Here is a 20,769-nt window from a genome sequence, read left to right on the forward strand (position 1 = left end):
AAAAAAAAAAAAAAAAAAAAAAAAAGAACTACCTTTACCCTCTTCTCTTCCTCAGATGGAGCAATTTAAAGGACTTTTCAGATGAAGCAGTTGATGAAGCAAGTCTAATTGGCTTTCTGGGTGGGTGAGAAACTCACCAATTCTCTATAAAGTGGGTCCAAGGTGAACCACAGAGCCACAGCACACCTCTTTCCCTTGGTGACTGCCTTCACCCCATGAGGGTTCTCCCCTCCAGATGAGAAGCTGATCATGCGCCCACATTTTGGTTTTATAGAAGCCTGAGAAAGAAAGAAAAAATTAGACCTTCAACTGCTGTATCATAAACATTTCCACAACTCCTGCCTCTCTGGCCTATGAGATTATTTGAGTTAAGCACTGAAGCGAAGAATAAAGGAATCCTGTGATTGAAGATGATGTAAATTATCTCAGTTTTCTCACCTGTAAAACAAAGGTAAGCTCAAAATAATATATACCTCAGAAAATAAAAAAAAATTTTCAAGAAAGATGTGTAGCAAAGTCCACATACATAGTAATCATTCAATACATGCTATATGGTAGCCTGCAAATTCAAAGGCGGCAAAGTTTTTCTCCCATAATTCATTTCTGTAGCTTTCACACTAGCAAAGCATCTGGATACAAGGTAGGTGTCCACTCCATACTTGTGGAATTAACAAACAGAACACCTGCAGTGCTGCCAAAGTTCTGTTATTGATCTAGGTAGGGGTTACATGAGTGTATATGCTTTCTAATTTTTAAATTGTACATTCATGGTTTATGTGCTTTTCATAATATAAACATTTTTAAAAGTCAAAAGTCATAATTCTGTATATTTCCTTTACACTATTGTTTCCCAGTGATCTTTTAGGCATTGTTTGAACATCTCCAGTGGTGAGAACCCGACATCCCTTGGTGTGGCCTATTCGCCATCGCCTTTAAGTGTTTTAAGATTGACACAGTCCTTCGCAGCCTATACACTGCTCAGGTGGAGTTGTCTACAGCGTTTAGGTAGAAGAGCATAGTGAGAGAAAAAGAAATACTGCTGGGCTCACTGAGCCAGGGTAGAATATCAAACAAGCTGCCTCTTCAAGTTGAGTGAGTTTAAGCAACTGTGTATTACAGGCCTTGCTTCTGTGTTTAAAGAAGTGTCTCAGGTGAGTAGCGTCCATTTTGTCTTTCTTGGGAAATACAGAAACTTGATTATTCCTCTGTATAGCTCAGAAAAATAAAGTAAAACTAGAAAGGCGGCACTAGCCATTTTACTAGGTGAGAACATGGACTGGTTCTAACTAGCCATTTTCTGAATTGACTTGAGTTGACACATGCCCATAAATCTTTGGTTTCCTTCTGCATAAAATGAGCTGGCTGGTTTTTCACTGCTAGCTTCAGGAAGAATATTAGAAAAATTTCCTGAAGTCCTTGATCGCTACATAACATAGGTACTCCCGGACTATGTGACTCCATATGGAAGGTCAGAGGTAGGTGGAGCAGTCAGAAAGCCAGAGAGACAGGTGGGCGCATATGTGTTTATGTGTGCACGTGTGTTTGTGTCTGTGTGAGTCTGCATGTGTGTGTATATGTGACTTGTGAGTGTTAAAGGGAAGAGCAGGAAAAAAGCAGTTTCTCGCTATTCTCGTATTCACAATAACTGAAGAGTGATTTGTCTTTGCTGGAATTGCTTTTCCTAAGCAGCTTTACCAAGGCAACTTTTCTGATGTACATCTAGAGAGTTCACTAGTTAGTGGTATCCTCAGTATCAATCTGATTCTGTTTTTCTGGAGAAGGAATTTGTACATTTCCACATAGAAACAGCAAAATAAGCGAAATGTAAAACATATGAAGTAAGATAGAAAAGCCATCTGAGTAAGTGGCCTTGGGATGTTTGAATTTCAGGTGTTCTGGGCTGCCCACTCCCTGGTGCTGGTCAGGACTCCCTCAAACACGCGTTTGCCAGTGCTTCTGTGTGATTACCAAGTCTTGGTAACATCTTATAAGGCTAAAGAAAGGGTGTGGGGACAAATTAGTTTTTCTTTCTTCTGGAATTGAAAGTACTTTTAAACATGAATAACTTTGGGAAAGTTTAGGAAAAGATGCTGTGAACTGCATGAGGCAGTTGGAACTGATTACAGGTGTGGATTCACAAGGATCTCTAAGACCCATCTCATCACACAGCATACATCAATTGCTACATGTCAGGTATTTGGAGGAATAAACAAGCTTTAGTGAACCTGCTTCCATGTGTCACATTGTTTCTATAGCAAAAATATGTTGTGAAGTTTAGATAAATGATTATAAACATACTTTTGTAACACAGCCCCGTTTATACTGAATTTAATTTTTCATGAAACAAATGGAACTCATTAATTTTTATCTTCTTTGAACCTGCACAGAGAAACCAACATCCTTGAATTCCCAGGTCTCATAAACAAATGCTGCTATTGAAAAGAACCCACGTATCTTCCAAGTATACTAAGCATAATTCAAGATAATCCTTTTGCTTTCCGTCTAACTGATGATTGATTTAGAAAAGCATTTGTGCTGTAATTGTCTTTAATAAAAGAAAATTTTCAGCCACCTTTCAGATAATTATACAACTTCTAGATTTTTCCAAAGTAAAGGACTCAGAAGACTTTGCTTCCTTGTGTTGCCTCAAGTTATGCCATTTCTCTGCTCCATTTGTCCCTCCACAGTCAAAGGGAAACTAAAACAGAAAAATACCCATTTCTTGTTGTTGTTGTTGTTGTTGTTGTTGTTGTTGTTACCGGTACTAGAATAAACTTCCTGTGGGGAAGGAATAAGAACTGGCTTATGTAAGAATTTTAGTTATCTACATTATTCCCTAAAATGGCATTGTATGCATTAATATGAAGTATAACTCATCTGAGGAAATAAATGTTCTCAAACAGGAACTTCTGGATTAAAAAATTGTTTAAATCAGTTTTACTTATTTTAGGGGAGGCTAGATTCAGAGTTTTAAAAAATAGCTATAGATTTTAATTAAAATTGTAGCACTCTAAAAGGAGAATATTATCTGCTTCCACATCTTTAAAAAGCAGAATTCCAGTTAACTTGACATGCAACAGTTAATGAAACAGTTAATGAAAAGTTAATGAATGCTTTGGAAAGCATTTCCAAATATGGCCACTAGATGGAGGAGAAGCGAAGAAATCTTTTCAACCACCTGTCTGACTCTTTGAAACTGCGAAATGCCAGTATTTTTGTACCTCAGTTTCAGTGTTAGCAGAGACTAGAAATAAAATGCTTCCTATACACAAGCTTTCCCAGAAGTGAAAAAAAAAAACTGGATTTTAAACTCCAATACAGATCGTCAGTCCTGATTTATCAGATTATGGAGCATTAAATTACTCCCATATTAACATTTAAGCTTTTTACCTCATGAAGTGAGGCATCATGACTTTTTAAGATACATTACTGTATGAAGTTACATGAAATACTTTTTCTTAGTTATTACAATGTTTCTAGACAATTTTAACCAGAATCCTTGTAGGAATCACCTTTAAACCCAGTAATACATACTTTTTGATATTATCTGCTTATACCACAGTACTGTGTCATGAATGACATATGTGTGTCATGAATGATACATATGTTTCACTAATGAGAAAAGCATGTAAGCTAAGAGGGACAAGCATAAAATTCAAGAAAAGTTTAGAAATAGCTTCTATAATGCCAAAATTTTGAAGTTTATCACATACATATCCCAACTACTTAGATTTTGTATGGTGGTAAGAGATACCTGGTAATCTATAATCTGCTTACTTCCTCAATTGGACATTTTTTTTTATTATACTTTTAAGTTCTGGGGTACCTGTGCAGAATGTGCAGGCTTGTTACATAGGGATACAGGTGCCATGGTGGTTTGCTGCACCCATCAAACCATCACCTACATTAGGTATTTCTCCTAATGCTATCCCCCTGACAGGCCCTGGTGTGTGATGTTCCCCTCCCTGTGCCCATGTGTTCTCATTGTTCAACTCCCACTTATGGGTGAGAACATGCGGTGTTTGGTTTTCTGTTCCTGTGTTTGTGTGCTGAGAATGATGGTTTCCAGCTTCATCCATGTCCCTGAAAAGGACATGGACTCTGTTGCGGGAAGTCAGGGACCCCGAACGGAGGGACCAGCGTCAAAATCGAGAGAATGAACAAGCCTTCATCGCCATGGCACATTTATATAAAAAGAAAGGGAGAGATGTTGCGGGAAGTCAGAGACCCTAAACGGAAGGACCAGCTGAAGCCACGGCAGAACAAAAATTGTGAAGATTTCATGGACATTTATTAGTTCCCCAAACTTTTATAATTTCTTATGCCTGTCTTTACTGTAATCTCTGAACATAAACTGTGAAGATTTCATGGACACTTATCACTTCCCCAATCAATACCCTTGTGTTTTCCTATGCCTGTCTTTACTTTAATCTCTTAATCCTGTCATCTTCTTCGTAAACTGAGGAGGATGAATGTAGCCTCAGGACCCTGTAATTGTGTCAACTGCACCAATTGTTTGTAGAGCATGTGTGTTTGAACAATGTGAAATCTGGGCATCTTTAAAAAAAGAACAGGATAACCGTGATGTTCTGGGAACAAGAGAGGTAACTTTGAGCTGGCCGCCGGTGAGCCGGATGGAACAGAGCTATATTTCTCCTCTTTCATAAGCAAATAGGAGATATATCACTGAATTCTTTTTCTCAGCAAGGAACATCCCTGAGAAAGAGAATGCACCCTGAAGATAGGCCTATAAATGGCCCCTTTAGAAGGCGTGCCGTCTTTTATGGTCGAAGCCAAAGGAATGAAATAAGCCCTGGTCTCCTGTAGCACTCCCAGGCTTATCAGGACAAGGAAAATTCCTGCCTAATAAATTTTGGTCAGACAGGTTGTCTGCTCTCAAACCCTGCTTCCTGATAGGATGTTATCAATGACAATACGTGCCTGAAACTTCATTAGCAATTTTAATTTAATTCTCACCTCATGCCGTGGTCTGTGATCTCGCCCTCCTCCATTTGCTTGTGATATTTTAGCTTACCTTGCTGAAGTATGTGATCTCTGTGACTCACACCGTATTCATGCACTCCCTCTCCTTTTGAAAAAGTCACTTAGAAAAAACTTTGCTGCCCGTTTACGGCTGGGACATCATGCGATCCTGCCGACATGTGATGTCGTCCCCCGACACCAGCTTTAATTTCTCTCTCTGTGCTCTTATCCCTTATTTCCTCAAGCCCAGCTGAGACACTGGAAATAGAACCAACCACGTAAACATCAGAGCTGGTTCTCCTGATAGTCAACTCATCCTCCTCTCACTCGCCTCGCTAGCTCATCTCCATAGTTACATGCTGCCACTTTCTTATCCAGTCTATCATGCATGGGCATTTGGGTTGGTTCCACAGTCTCTGTATGTTGAACAGTGCGGGCATAAACATCCATGTGCATCGTCACTCCGTTATCAGCAGAATGACTTAATAACCTGTTGCGGTATATACCCAGTACATGGGTATTTCTGGTTCTAGATCCTTGAGGATCTCCACACTGTCTTCCACAACGGTTGAACTAATTTACACTTCCACCAACAGTGGAAAAGCATTCCTATTTCTCCACATCCTCTCCAGCATCTGTTGTTTCCTGCCTTTTAATGATCGCAATTCTAACTGGTGTGAGATGGTATCTCATTGTGGTTTTGATTTGCATTTCTCTAATGACCAGTGATGATGAGCTTTTTCTCATATGTTTGTTTCTTGGCCACATAAATGTCTTCTTTTGAGAAGTGTCTGTTCATATCCTTCTCCTACTTTTTGATGGGGTTGTTTGCTTTTTTCTTGTAAATTTGTTTAAGTTCTTTGTAGATTCTGGATATTAGCCCTTTGTCCGATGGATAGTTTGCAAAAATTTTAAAACAGAAAACTAGGCTATATTCTTCAGGCTCTGGAGGGTTTTTGACCATTCCATGGACCCTACTGAGGTATGGTAGTGAGCAGTAAACTTTTGGCTTTACTAGCATTTTCTTTCAGGGTCTTTAAGTCCAAGTCCACCAAAACTAATTCCTTGTGCCCTTCCACCAGTCATAATCTGTCACCATGGTGATACTCGCATAACAAATTCCAGCCTCCCTAGCAAGGGCCACCTCTGGAACTGTGGGCATGTTGATAGCATCTACCCCCAGGTGCAGAACATGCAGCTGTCTGCCCAAGAGCTAAAACGAAGTCCCTCAGTTGTGACCACTGTCCCCTTTGAATGGCACCAGAGTCCTAGCTTCTTAGCCGTCTCTATAAGAACCTCTCTCATTTGGGGGCAAAACGGCTTGGCTATTGGAATATGGCACAGTCCTCTGGCACAAGAATGACTTCCATCCTAGAAGGACTGAGGTCTCAAAGAGGTCCTGTCAATGAACTGATCAATGATGACAATATCGCCAGGTTGAATCTCCTCCCTCAAAGAGCCACAAGCTGTGGTCCCTATGACACGAGTACAGCCCTCTTCCTTCCAAGCCCAGACATTCGCCTGGTAGCTGAGCTTGGAAGGCTTGATGGTGTGCTGCCTCCCATGCCTTGCAAGGAGGATACAATCAACATTTTTTTATCTTCCCCAAAATTCAGGCATCAGATGGCTTGCCAAATGAAGTATCCACATATTTTTCAGTTCTTCCTTCTAAAATTTCTGGATCATCCAGGCCTGTTGCACCAATTATTACAATCTTCATGGCAGTGGTGGTGGTGCTTGAGGCCATGTCTGCACGGGAAAGGAAGCTGCAGTGGGTGAGCACTCGGGACTAAGGGAACGAAGTGGGCCAAAGAGCGGCAGCTGTTGAAAATATGTTTTTCTACCATTGTGTACGCTCTTCGGCTTACAGACCAAAGGATGCTAACTATATGGTCGTTAAGTAGGCTTCTTTCCAAAGGCATAGGTTTGCTTAGGAAGATGGCGGTTAAATTGAACTTTTGATTTACTCTTTATTTACATATTTGTGTGTGTGTGTGTACACCAATTTTCAGGTATAGGTTTATTACATACAGTCACAATCATATATCTCTCTATGCATATATATATATGCATATGTGTGTGTGTGTGTGTGTGTGTGTATGGCCATGTCTGCATGGGAAAGGAAGCTGCAGTGGGCATATATATACACACACACACACACACCTGTATGTATAGGTATATATACACACACATACACACATATATGATAATTTTTGTAAATGGATATTTGAAAGCCAATGTTCAGTCCAAGTATGTAGAACACTGGGTTACTTGAAAGACACCTTATAGAATCATTTGACTTATTCTAGACTTGGGTGACTTAGGAACTGATGTTCCTATGTTTCCATCAGATTACTTGACAAATAATTAGAAGATCTAGGTTTTGGTTCCAAGTCTAACACTAACTGGCTATACAATCGTGATAAAATGCTTAATATCTCAATTCTTTAATTTACTCATTTTTACAACGTACTAGATTTTTGTGGCTACTTCTAATAGTTTATGATCTATACATTTACTGAGACTCTCTTAACCTCTTGAAATCTTGAGCTCAGAAGTATTTGAAATCCAACAGTCTGTAAGTCCTTAGAAAAACGGCAATACTGGGCTAAAAAATACTAAATAAGTATGCAAGAATAGGTTTACTTACAGTCACAGTCTTAGCATCCATCTCGGTGAATATGAATTCTCCTCCTTCAAAGTCATCATTCATATATAGGAGAGCACTAGAAGAACGAAGAGAAAACCATTTGTCTTCTTATATGCTTATGATAGCATGGTCATAGAATACTGAAGACTGCTGATGTACCGTCCAGCCTCCATTAGTAAGTTTCCTTTGAATTAGACATTGATATAATTGGCCCTCCAAACTCTTAAAGAGAAGATCAGATAGAATTTGGGTTATACCTCTGAAGAGGTTACTTATTCCACCTTTATTAAAATTGTAATCATATTTCAAAGCTTGTCTCATATTTCACTTCCTCCACAGAAAACCTAACTAGTTTTAATTTAATCTAGCCCTCTGAACCTGCCCACCTATTTACAACTCTTCTTCCCTTATATAACTCTAAAGGATTTTTGTTTGTTTGTTTTGTTCTTGTTGTTGTTGTTTTTCTCTTTAACTTGCTGGAGAATTCCTTGTGGCCCAGCCACGCCTTGCAGATAGCGGGCACTTAATAAATGTTTTGGAATAGAGTACAGTGTAGTCACAATGAACACATGGTGATTATAACTCCTGATTCCTTACACACTGAAATATCTCTCAGTAGGTTAAGACATTCTTTTCTCCTGAGTTTCTAGTGTCTTATTTGTAAAATGCAGACATCGTTCTTCTTGGGTGTGAATAGATACGTGATGTGATAAAGTCCTTATGTAGGCCAAGACTCCATGCCCTTGTATTCTGACTGAAATACACATACTACAACGAATGTTCCAGGGAGAACAGGAATTTAAAAAAAAAAAAAACATAAAACTTACTTTTCATATTAAAACAAAATGGACATTTTGTGAAATGGGATGCAAAATGTACCCAATGTTTAAGATGCAAGTGAGATGATAATCCCACTTATTGGTTATGGCAGCTGCTTCAGAAGATTATCTGAGAATTTCTGCCTCGGAGAGATGAACACGACATCAAGCAAAACAGAGCACCTTTCTGGTTTTCATTGTTTGAAAACTGTTAGGTAAAAGCTTTGTTTTGAAGCAGATTCTAGCTATACCTATAGTCTCGAAATGTGTAAGCAGGAGGCTCTTTCCAGCATTCATTGGCCTCTGGATCCAGCAAACAGTTGTCAGCATGGATGGGATGACTGAGGTCATTTCTTCTATCCTGCTGACCTGCCAGAAAAGGGAATAGGGAAGAACAAGAAATGAAGTGCAGCAACTTCCACCAAAGTAACTGACAATCTCTCTTCTCCCAGTCCTGATGATCGTTGCAAATGGGGGGAGGCGGACAACAGGAAAGAATAGATAAAAGAACAGTGGACAAGTAGTTGAGTCTCTGGTCTGGTTCTGGTATGAAGTGGCTGTGAAACCTTGAGCATGTCACACCTGTCTTTTCAGCTATAAAAGTTATTTCTGATATAAACATACATGAACAAATTCCATGCATTTCATGGGTTGTACTTCATGTAGGGCAGCAAAACAATGGGGAGGAAGTGAAAATTAAAAAAAAAAAAAAAAAGATTTAATTCAGCTAAAACTTCCCAAGTGTAAAAGTCTACTCCTGTGACATCATTCTCCTCCCGCCGCCCCATTCCAGGGGGCATAAGACACAGGGGGGCATAAGACATAGAGGAGAAATAATGATGAGCAGGGACTGAGGAGGTCTCTGTGTTTTCAAGATTATTTCTTGCAATCATCCCTTCATCTTCTATGCTTCCACTTAATGCTGGTAGACATCATGGTGACTGTGATTTCCATGTTCCTGATTCCTCAAAATGGCAAACCTACAGCAGAAGAGCATTTCTTTTTTTTTTTTCAAGACTTCAGCCATTGGGGAACATTGATTTGGAAGGGAAAATGTTCAGAATGAGGGTTTTCTGGAACTTCAGAAAACCAAAATGAAGAAAAAGAGAGAAGCAGAATGAGAGTTCATAAGCTACTTTTGTTTTAGAAATCTAGAATTCATCTAAAATATTAATCTACCCTGCTGTAGAGCTTTGTTTCACCTTGTTTCATTTCCCAATGTATTGTGGGTAAAAGGGAACCATTTCAGACTGGAATCTCACCAGACAGGGCTGTTCGGCAGACCATGTGTGTATAGGAAAAATACAGAGTTGAGTTCAGCATAAAATAAGATTCTACAATCCTTCGAGCCTTTTCACTGATGTCATAAAACAGACGAGCACTCTTCAGTGGGACTCGACCTTCATAACCAGACTAAAAAAACAAAGAACATGAGAAACAAATGGGTTCATTGGAGGATGTAAGAAAAGCAGGCACTACATTGCATTGAGCCAACATAGAATTATCATGTCTGCATTGACTAATGGGAAGACTACTACGTGTTTGTGGATTTCGGTTAGGACATTGTGCCATTGGAATAAACTTCCCAATAGCAGATGGAAAGCTAAAAGCTACTTGGTTCCTCTTCTCTTCTATTATAATATGTTCTACTGTCCTCTCTAACAACCCTTCCTGCAGTAGAGAATAATGACTTGTTTGAATATGTTTTCACTATTAGATCATGATCTTACAAAGAAGGCTTGTATACTTTTTGTCAGGAAATCTAAAGTTTGATAAGTTGATGCCTGAATGGAGGAATGATTAAATACAATGAAGGTTCCATTTCACACTTGCTTTCTTCAACTGTTCTGATAGGTGCATATTTGAAACTTTTTTCTCTCCTATATCTGCCGTTTACAGAAGCCTGAGGCTGACACGAAGGAATTCCAACCCAAAAGAAGTTAAGACTTTACTTTGAGCGCTTTCAGGACAGTTGCACCTTCAAACTTTTCATTGGGCGTATGGGGTGAAGTTTTTCCTCTGTATCCATCACCAACAAGCATGATTCCCTGGAAGCAAATACAAGAAGATGCTTCATCAATGATAACTATGAATTCATTGGGTCACTTTCTGCTTTGGCTGCCAGAAAGCTGAGAACTCTAGTCAGTGCTAAGAACCATCTCCATTTTATTCCAAGATGCTGGTATAACTATTTCTTTTAATTAAAAGAGACATCTTTATTTAATCTTCATTCTACATTTTATTATCAAATACTATCACCTTTTATGAAAATAAAAGAATGTAAATTATTGATATATTGGCTAATTCTTAATTAAAATAAAAGGATTTATCTAGCAACTTTATATGATGGGCAGGGACCTTGCTAGATGGCTGTTGGCCTAGGAAATATGCCAGTAGCTATTCCACATCCCACCTGGGAAAACTACAATAATCCCAACCCGAAGGCTATAAAAGTTCCTCAAAAATAATTTATGTCTTTCTCCGAAAGAAAGCAATATTTCAGGGCCTTTTCCTCGGCTCCAGATGAGACCAGGACCAAAGCAGTCCCAGCTTCTTGGCAGACCAGTGCAGTGAGCTCCCCTCCTTCTCCCGGTCCTCACACTGGCCACACTGTGGAGCTCCCGGCACTGTTCTTCCGACAGGACGTTATCCAGGAGAACCCGCTGAGTCCCATTCAGCTGCTCTGAGTTGTAGACGAATGTGATGTTTTCATAGAGCAGAGGACCACCTAAAGGAACAGAGCACATTGTCTTCCCTGTTACCTCTGTCCCCAGAAAGGAAGCACAGAATACCAAATAGCTTTCAATGTGCAATTCGAGTGAGTTCGTTTCCTCATGAATATTTAGAAATGCAAAGACAAATTGCGAATTAGGAAGCTTGATAAACACAATATAGATTCAGGAGAAAGGCAGATGTCTGACTATCAGGTTTCCTCATAATGTCATAATAATATTACATGTGTACATTATTTGGAGAGAGATAGAACTATTTTTGCATTTGTTTCTAATGCTGATCCCAAAAAGTCGACTGGGCATCTCATGGGACTCTCTTCTGAGAAAGCCCACCCTTGTTCACAGTCCCTCATTCATACCTCTGTCGCAACACCATAGATTGCATGTTTGGGTCCCCAGGTATGACATGCACACCTCAGTTTCACTGGTGTCTAGAGCAACACCTTCACCAGGTAATTTAGGTAGTCACATCCAAGTCAGGAGTCACTAGACTCCTCCTCAGTCTTCTCCCTACCACATAACTGACCCTAGGTTGTCTTGCTTTTGGAGTGTTTTTCTCTGTTCTATAGGCAAAATCTTCACGTTTCTATTTCCGCACAGGAGGGTTTCCTTTAGGCACCTACTCTCTTCCCAGAGAGAGACCATAAGTTTATAAAATTAGCTCCGGATAGGCTCTTCAGAGGGTGATGCTTTTGGATCACATTTTAGGTTGTGAAATTACAAAATCCAGACCTGACAAAGTCCTTTTCTCATAGAGTAGGACTGAAGGACAAAGCCTGTGATAGAGGAAATCTCCTGATGTAGTACAGTGCAGACATTTTGAACCAGAAAATCAAACAGAAGAGAAAACACTGCTTCTAAACCATTTATCATACTCCCAAGGGGCCTAATGCGTGCTTGTCCATAGCAACAGCTCAAGATAAGGACAGCAGGGGTAGGGAAGGCACAACTCCCTGCCACCCCAGGTCTAGCAAAGGTCACCAACACGTTGGCCTAAAACACTTCTGTAGGAGGAAGAAGAGACAATTGAAATTGATGTCTACTTTATCTTTATAAAATAGATTAGTCAGCCTAGGGAAGAGCACTAGCTAAATGTTTATTAGTCTAGCTAGGATAAAAGACTCACTACAGCTCATGATTAATGGAATATTAAAAGAATGAGGCAGTGTTTCTCAATCTGGAGTAACGTTCATTTATCTGTTAAAGCAAAAGTTCCCTAAGGAGCTCCAGTGCTGACAAATTATTTTTACTCTAATTTTACTTCTATATATGCAATCATAAAATTATGTGCGTATTATTTATTTTAGTAGTTTCATACAGTACCCAAACCAATTTACAAGTCTAAATAAAAGCAAGACCATAAAATGAACTAAATTCCAATCAACAAATGAAATGGTGAATGTTATTTTCTGAAAATAAAAGCTACTTTCCACATGAATATTCTACTCACTGATCTGGTCTGGGTTCTTTTGAGCCAGGATTCCTTATAGTACTGTTGGTGTGTAATTACTATTCTACCACAACATTTCTCTAGTTAAACTACTACACAATCTTAATGTATCATGATTAATTTTGGCCTTTGTATCAGTCCATTTTCTTGCTGCTAATAAAGACACACCCGAGAGTGGGTAATTATAAAGAAAAGGAGGTTTAATGGACTCACAGTTCTGCATCTGGGGAGACCTCACAATCATGGCGGAATTTTAATGGACTCACAGTTTCACATCTGGGGAGACCTCACAATCATGGCGGAAGGCAAAGAAGGAGAAAGTCATGTCTCACATGGTGGCAGGTGAGAGAGTTTGTGCAGGGAAACTCCCGTTTATAAAACTATCAGATCTGGTGAGACTTATTCACTACCAGGAGAACAAACCACCCCCATGATTCAATTATCTCCACCTGGCCCTGCCCTTGACCTCTGGGGATTATTACAATTCAAGGTGAGATTTGGGTGGGGACACAGCCAAACCACATCAGCTTTCACCTGAGCCTAATACATGATTTATAAGTTCATCATATTTCATTTATTTCTAGTCTTTAATCACTGAAGTATTATTAATTGGTGTCAATATGACCATAACTGTGCCCACTGAACTATGGAATCCCATGATACCACCTGGCTAGAAGTTGATCCCTTACATAACCCCTAATTGCTTCTCTTAATTTTTGGAAAATTGTGATCAAAATTTATAAATATGGAATTTTCGGAACCCAAGAATATATCCATAAGCCCCCTGTTTCAGTATCACGTCTTTTAGTTGAATAGAAAAATATGCTTTTCTATAATTCACTATTTCTCAAATTTTGTTTCATTGAAAGTTCTGGGAAAGTACTGGGTTAAATAAAATATAAGAGGACGTCTCAGAACTTTTAATATGTGAACAGGCCTTATTAATGTCCTAAGCAGTGATATAATATGCAGCAGTTTTTAGCCTTAATTGAATACAACACTCTCCCTCCCCAACTTCCCCAACTTCCTTCCTGCAGCAAAGACTTTACAATGGACTGCAATGATCATTGCCTCCCGACATTCATACAGCTGTGCAATTTGCTTCCCACAAATGCAAGTGGAACCTGGAACTTACTTCTAAGCAGTAGAATATGACAAAAGTGATTAGGTGTCATTTCTGTGACTACGTTACATAAGATTGCAACTTCTATCTTGCTAATAGACTCAGTTTCTTGCCTTCTCCGCTGGCAGGCTGTGAAGCAAGTGGTCATACTGGAGAGGATCACATGGCAAGAAATAGAGGGGATCCTCCAGCCAACAACCAACTAGGAACTAAAAGGCCATAGTCCAACAACTTTTTAGGAACTGAATTCTGCTATCTAACTTGGAAGAAGATCCTTCCTAGTCAAGTCTCGGAAGAGACCTCAGCCCTGGTCAACAACTTGACTGAAACCGGTGAGAGAGCCTGAAGCCAAGGACACAGTTACGTTCTCTGCAGACTCTTACCCCACAGAAACTATGAGATAATAAATGGATATTTTCATAAGCTGCTATATTTTTGTTATTTTTTTCATAACAATAAAAAAGTAGTCTTTAAAAAATTTATTTGACAAGGTCTCACTGTCACTCAGGTTGGAGTGCAGTGGCACCATCATCATGGTTCACCGCAGCCTTGACCTCCTGTCCTCAAGTGATCCTCCCACCTCAGACTCCCAAGTAACTGGAACTGCAGGCACATGCCACCATGCCTAGTTTTTTGTGTTTTTTGTTTTTGTTTTTGTTTTGTTTTGTTTTCAGGGTCTTGTTATGTTGCCCAAGCTGGTCTCCAACTCCTGGACTCAAGCCATCCTCCCTCCTCAGCCTCCCAAAGTGCTGGGATTAGAGGCATGAGCCACCATGCCCAGCCAAGTAGTCTTTTAAAAATCCCCCCAAAACATCTTAGCATGGAAGGCAATTTGGAAAAGGCTGCTCTAATCTATGTAGCTGATTAAGATTTGTAGTCAAATTGAGATAGGCCTTCCCTCGAATATTTGGAAAAGTGAACTGTATATTCCATTCCAATTTAGAAGTATAAAAAGAAATGTTCCTTCAACAGGAAGGATGAGATACTTGTAGATTCACTGAAAAGCATTTGCTAATATAAAACTAAAATATAAATGAAAGACAGATGAGAGATTTAGTGAATTAAGTTGGTTTATACTTTGCCAAGTTTTCTCTTTTCTACATTGAAGGTGTATTATTTGAAACATAATTAGCTTATTTTCAAAATATGATTTTGAAAGTTAGCAAAACTAAAATATTTAGGAAAATGTCTATCAGTCTTAAGCTCCATTATAAGTATGTATTATCATTACTATCATTATTGTTGAATTAATAAGCTACACTTGGAATACTGTAATAAGTTCTGACTGAGACACCTTAATAAGCATAGAGCCTTAAGAGAAGGCTATGGGGATATAGACAATTCTCCTAGCATTTCATACGTAACATGCAAAGATCAAGTGAAGGAAGAATGCAACATGGAGTCTTAAATATCTGAATTTTGGGTTCCAGGAGAATCTGCATTAGAAATCTGCCTTTCATGTAGCTAACGTAATCATTAATCTTAGTAAGTATAGAATTTTACACAAATATTTCCCACATGTACATTTAACAAAAATGACCCCTTACCCATCCACTAACCAAAAGGAAAAAAAAGATAAATTAAACCCTATCATTCAACAGACAAGTCAACCAGCCTACATATGACTAGTAGCACACCAGACAGAGGAAAACATTAAAATAAAAATTAAAATGTAGTCCAATAAATTGTGGTTTCTGGGGCCTGATTTGATGGCTTCAGCCAATTCTTAACCACAGTCCAAGAAGATTTAGTCAAACAACTTAATTCTTCTCTCATTCATAAAGTATGTGCCTGGCTCTGACTCTCTGGTTGCAACAAAAAGGGATCATCTAAGAAAGTACTCCCTTGTACTCGCTCTCTGGCTCATGGCAAGAAGAATCACTTTATCAGAAATTCAATAGTGTCATACAAAGCATGATGGGGTAGGCAGGCTAACAAGCCCTTATATGAATTCAGCCTTTCACAGTTTAAGAAAAAAAAAAAAGGCCAGACACGGTGGTTCACACCTGTAATCCTAGCACTTTGAGAGGCTGAGGCGGGCAGATTGCCTGAGCTCAGGAGTTCGAGACCAGCCTAGGCAACACAGTGAAACCCCATCTCTACTAAAATACAAAAAAAATTTGCCAGGCATGGTGGTACATACCTATAATCCCAGCTACTCAGGAGTCTGAGGCAGGAGAATCACTTTGACCCGGGATGTGGAGGTTGCAGTGAGCCAAGATCACCCCACTGCACTCCAGCTTGGGCAATAGAGCGAGGCTCTGATTCTCAAAAAAAAAAAAAAAGCACTTTTATGTTCACCATCTTAAAACAGTTACTATCCTTCTTTTATAGATAAAAATCATGGGGCCCGGAGAAATAGAGTCACTAGATCTGCATCACCGTGGAGCATATCAGACTAAGATAATCCCAGAAACTAAGCTTCCTGATTCCAGGTTTATTCAACATTGTTTCTACTACCCCTCTACTGACTCTGGAATCATATTCATCACAACCTTTAAAAATCTGGTGGGTGGGCTGAGCATGGTGGCTCAGGTTTGTAATCCCAGCACTTTGAAAGCCCGAGCCAGGTGGATCAACTGAGGTCGGGAGTTCGAGACCAGCCTGATCAAGATGGTGAAACCCCATCTCTACTTAAAAAATAAAAATAAAAAAATTAGCCGGGCATGGTGGCACGCACCTGTAATCCCAGCTACTCGGGAGGCTGAGACAGGAGAATCACTTGAACTCAGGAGGCAGAGGTTGCAGTGAGCTGATATCATATCACTGTACTCCAGTCTGAGTGACAGAGTGAGACTCTGTCTCAAAAACATAAAATAAAATAAAATAAAATAAAATAAAATAAAATAAAATAAATCTGGTGAGTGAAAGGAGAATGGACAAGTGATAGCAATGTTTTTTAGTGACTTACCATATCACGCATGTTTCATGGACTGAAGCCACTGTGGGATGTAAATAGCCCTGAGTCACCCCATCTTAATGCTTAGGAGCTGTCCAGTAGGAATAATACTAAATACTAAACACTGTTAGGCATCCAGAGTAGATGACAATCTCTTTGGGGAAGATGAGAAAAGCTGAAGTATACTTGATTCTGCGACACATGCCTCCCTGACATCCCATTTTAGTGAAATTAAGATGTGAAAATGTTGCTGGGCGCGGTGGCTCATGCCTGTAATCCCACCACTTCGGGAGGCTGAGGCGGGAGTATCATGAGGTCAGGAGTTCGAGACCAGCCTGGCCAATATGGTGAAACCTCGTCTCTACTAAAAATACAAAAATTAGTCCAGTGTGGTGGCCCGCGCTTGTAGTCCCAGCTACTCAGGAGGCTGAGGCAGAAGAATTGCTTCAACCCTGAAGGCAGACATTGCACTGAGACAAGATCAGGGACAGAACGAGACTCCATCAAAAAAAAAAAAAGATATGAAAGTGTTTTCTGGTTGGAAACTTTGTCTCTATCTGCAATTGTTCTTAATTTAGATCCTAATTAGGTATCTGATGACTGAACAACAGGCTTTTTAGTGGTGATATAATAAGAAATATGCTGGTCTTTATCCCTTGTTTCTGGCACAGAACTCCTAAATCCCTTGAAATTTCCCAAGGGATAAGAGTGTCCATTTTTACTCATAATGAGATCCTTTTAATCACACTTAAGCTTATGCAGATGAGGTGAATTAGGGTAGGGACCCTGAAAAGACTCAGAATGGAGCTGGTCACCAGAAAGACCAAGTGATCAGGAAAGTGAAAGCTTTAGCCTCACCCACAGGCCTCTGGGAAAGGAGTTTTGGGCCTGCAGATCAAGCTCTATAAAAACTCTTGAACAACAAGATTTGATGAGCTTCTAGGTTGCCGAGCACGCGGAGATGCTGGGAGGGTGGTTTGCCCACGGAGGGCATGGAAGCTCCTCCTCCCATCCCCCCATACCTTGCCCTCTGTACCTCTTCATCTAGCTGTTCATCTGCATCCTTTGTGATAAACCAGTAAACACAGGAGTTCCCCTGAGTTCTGTGAGATGCTCTAGCAAATTAACCTAACCCAAAGTCAGGATCATGGGAACACTGGTTTGTAGCTGGTCAACGAGGGGTTGGTCAGAAGTACAGGTAACATCTTATACTTGCAATAGGCATCTGAAATGGGAGTAGTCTTGTGGGCTAAGCCCTTAACCTGTGGGATCTGACACTATTTCCAGACAGTGTCAGAACTGAATTGGATTATCTCACACTCAGTTGCTATCCACTGGAGAATTACTGGTGCATGTGGGTGAAACCTCACACACATCTGGCCACAGAAGTATTTTGTATTGAATATGAGAGTATGGTAGGCAAAAAAGTTTGTTTGTTTGTTTTTCCTTCAGACCAGTAGTTTCCCAGAAAACATTCCATCCTACAATCCATTAGCCACTTCGACCTAGACAATTCTGTAGACATGGTAGATTTGGGTAGCCCAATTCATCATGATCCTTCTCCATCACATGTAGTCTTCTGTCCTGCTGTTCTATTAACCTTCCAGTCAGTTGCTGGACACCAGATTCCCTGGTAGCCAGGGGGGAAAAAAATGCTTTGAAATTTGGCAACTGTCCTGGAGTTTCCCAAACATTTACAGCAATGTGTTGGCGTATTGGCATGAACTTCCTGGGTGATTTCTCAGCCTAAAAGGCAACATGAACTCTGGCTGACCATGAAGCTCTCTGGCATTTATAAAACAGCTTGGGCTTTGTGGCTGCAAACTGAGGTCCAGGTCAGATTAGATGAGCATATTATCCTGTTTACTGCTTCAAACTGACTTGGAAGCTAAGGAAGGAAAAGGATGGGAAATGTGAGAGTTGTAGGGAGCCAAAAGTTTTCAAACCAGAGGAATGTGCTGACAAGGTCTCCTGGGGAAAGAAGTACTGTACTTCTTCCCAATGCAGCATTTGGAAAGCCTCTTGCTGTCTTGCAATTATTTAATCAAAAGGTGATACATTTTTGTTATCTATACAATTCTATGTTTCATGCAGCAGGTGAAGAAGAGAAAATGGGATTTTGGGTCAAAGGTCTGGATTCAAGTGCCTGCTCTGAGCTTCTGAGGCTTTAAAGAAGTCACTAACTCTTCCTACATGAGATGCTGTTTAATATTAAAATAGTGTGCAAATAAATATATTGTGTGCAAATTTGCTGGGAGATCATAAAACATATAGAAATAATAATTGTTAAGAATTACTACTGCTGTTAGCATTACTATTGCTGATAGTTTTTATTAATCTAACAATGCTTGGCTCTGCTTAAAAACTGTTTTCGGCAACATTCCACCTGTGCCCCACTAATTTTCATCTTACATAAGTAGGCACATAATGTTCCCTTGCTTCATCTCTGTGCCTTTGCTCAGTTTCTTTTAACCACTAGAATGGTTCCCTCTACATCCATGCATCCTACTACATTCTGCTTTCTCTAAAGACCATGCTCAGATCTATGTGTTTCAAGCATCTAAGGTTAACTAATCTAATATCCCATGTGGCTGGTCTCCTCTCCAAGTTCCTCTGATATACAGTCTGTCCCACACTACCTAGCTCTTACTGACTGTGTAACAGAAGTAAGCCATAGGAAATTGCTAAGCCTCCGGTATTCTGAGAATGGTGATGACCATGCAAGATTCCTTGGGAAAGAGACGAGGGAGTGATTTTGGAGGCTTTTTTTCTTTCTTTCTTTCTTTGGGAAACCTACGGTAATAATACACAAATCTAAGACATTCTTTTTCTTTTTGTAAGTCTTGCTTTCAGACTACTAGGGAGTATAGTAGTTTAGTCCTATTCTTTATTTTCTAGAGAAAGTGGGTTCTTCCTTGATCTGGAAAAGAACTGGTCAAGCCCCATCTTCCCCTTCCCCTCCTTTATAGAGTAAAAGCCCACAGCTACTTACCTTCTCTTAGGTCTCGATCTATCTTGGGTGATAACTTTTTTCCCATTGACAATCCGTGAACTTCTGCTCCCTCTACATTCACTCCTGAAGGGACCCTGCCCATTCAAAAAATTTAAAATGGCAATTTGTCACTGAATAACGATGCTCAAAGGCAAAGAATACTTTAACCAGGTAGTCTATGACTCTATATTGTGTATTTTGTTGTATACAAGTTCGCCTGTCTTTTAAAGTCAAATTAAATGTCACTGCCTCTATGAAGTTCTCTATTTCCTCAGTGAGTTTGCCTTATTTCACTCCTCTAAATCTTAGCAACCTTTATTACAATTTATTGTATTCATAACGTAACCCTCTTCAGATTAGTCTCTAATCTCAAGTAGGAAAAAAATTATCATGCGCATCTTTATAATGCTCAGAGTGTCCAATGTGGCCTGGAACATGGAGTGCATCACTGAACAATTGTTGGATTGAAATAAATTATGTCATAATGTAGTAGTTCTTGACTATTGTGAGAAAGAAGACACAGGTTTGTCATTTGCAAACACACAAATGATAGCAGGCTGTCCTTTATATACATAAAAATCAAACAAATCTAAATATGTATATACATTATTGGATCTCTTGAAATAATTTTATGCCACCCAAGGGTTGAGTTTTTGAAGCCTAGTGAAAGACTTCAAGATTCTAAATAAGAAGATCTGGATCCGTCCTTCCTTTGTGATGCGACTCTAAGCAAGTTGCTTGCTTTGTCAGGGCCTCAGGTTCCCAATTTGAAAATCAATAAGCTGGACCATGTGATCTCAAGCAGGTGTTTCTAACCTTCTGAGTTTCAGTTCTTTAAAAGATGTAAATTGACTTTTGTCACTTTAAATAATGAGCTTTCTTGATTTCTGATTCAGTTAGTGACACCTAATATTTTAGCTTGCAGTATAACTTTCTGAACTTCATTATTTCAAGTAAATACGGTAAGGGAATTCACCATCAAAAAACCCATTTCATAGTTTTTTCTGTTAATAAATCAAAAACAGTATCCAATCTTCTCAGATTTGGAATCATGGAATGTTAGCACATAGAGATTGCCTGATTTAACTCTTTTTTTTCTGGAAGGAAAAAAAAAAAAACATG

The 20,769-nt window shown here is 39.5% G+C and overlaps 1 protein-coding gene and 1 pseudogene across 1 annotated transcript in view; both read right to left on the bottom strand.

Moving 5' to 3' along the window:
- Positions 1-20,769, bottom strand: part of P3H2 (prolyl 3-hydroxylase 2) — a 176,513-nt gene that overhangs the window by 7,575 nt on the left and 148,169 nt on the right. Inside the window, exons 8-14 of the mRNA XM_017873434.1 lie at positions 19,648-19,742; positions 11,052-11,179; positions 10,404-10,499; positions 9,714-9,864; positions 8,703-8,820; positions 7,634-7,709; positions 138-278 (exon numbers count right to left, since the gene is read on the bottom strand). Coding sequence (XP_017728923.1) covers positions 138-278; positions 7,634-7,709; positions 8,703-8,820; positions 9,714-9,864; positions 10,404-10,499; positions 11,052-11,179; positions 19,648-19,742 — 805 coding nt within the window. The remainder of the gene's footprint in view (positions 1-137; positions 279-7,633; positions 7,710-8,702; positions 8,821-9,713; positions 9,865-10,403; positions 10,500-11,051; positions 11,180-19,647; positions 19,743-20,769) is intronic.
- On the bottom strand, positions 2,647-6,730 carry LOC108530425 (S-methyl-5'-thioadenosine phosphorylase pseudogene; annotated as a pseudogene).

The sequence above is a fragment of the Rhinopithecus bieti genome, unplaced genomic scaffold (genome assembly GCF_001698545.2).
Source record: "Rhinopithecus bieti isolate Rb0 unplaced genomic scaffold, ASM169854v2 scaffold_5626, whole genome shotgun sequence".
Taxonomy (NCBI): Eukaryota; Metazoa; Chordata; class Mammalia; order Primates; family Cercopithecidae; genus Rhinopithecus; species Rhinopithecus bieti.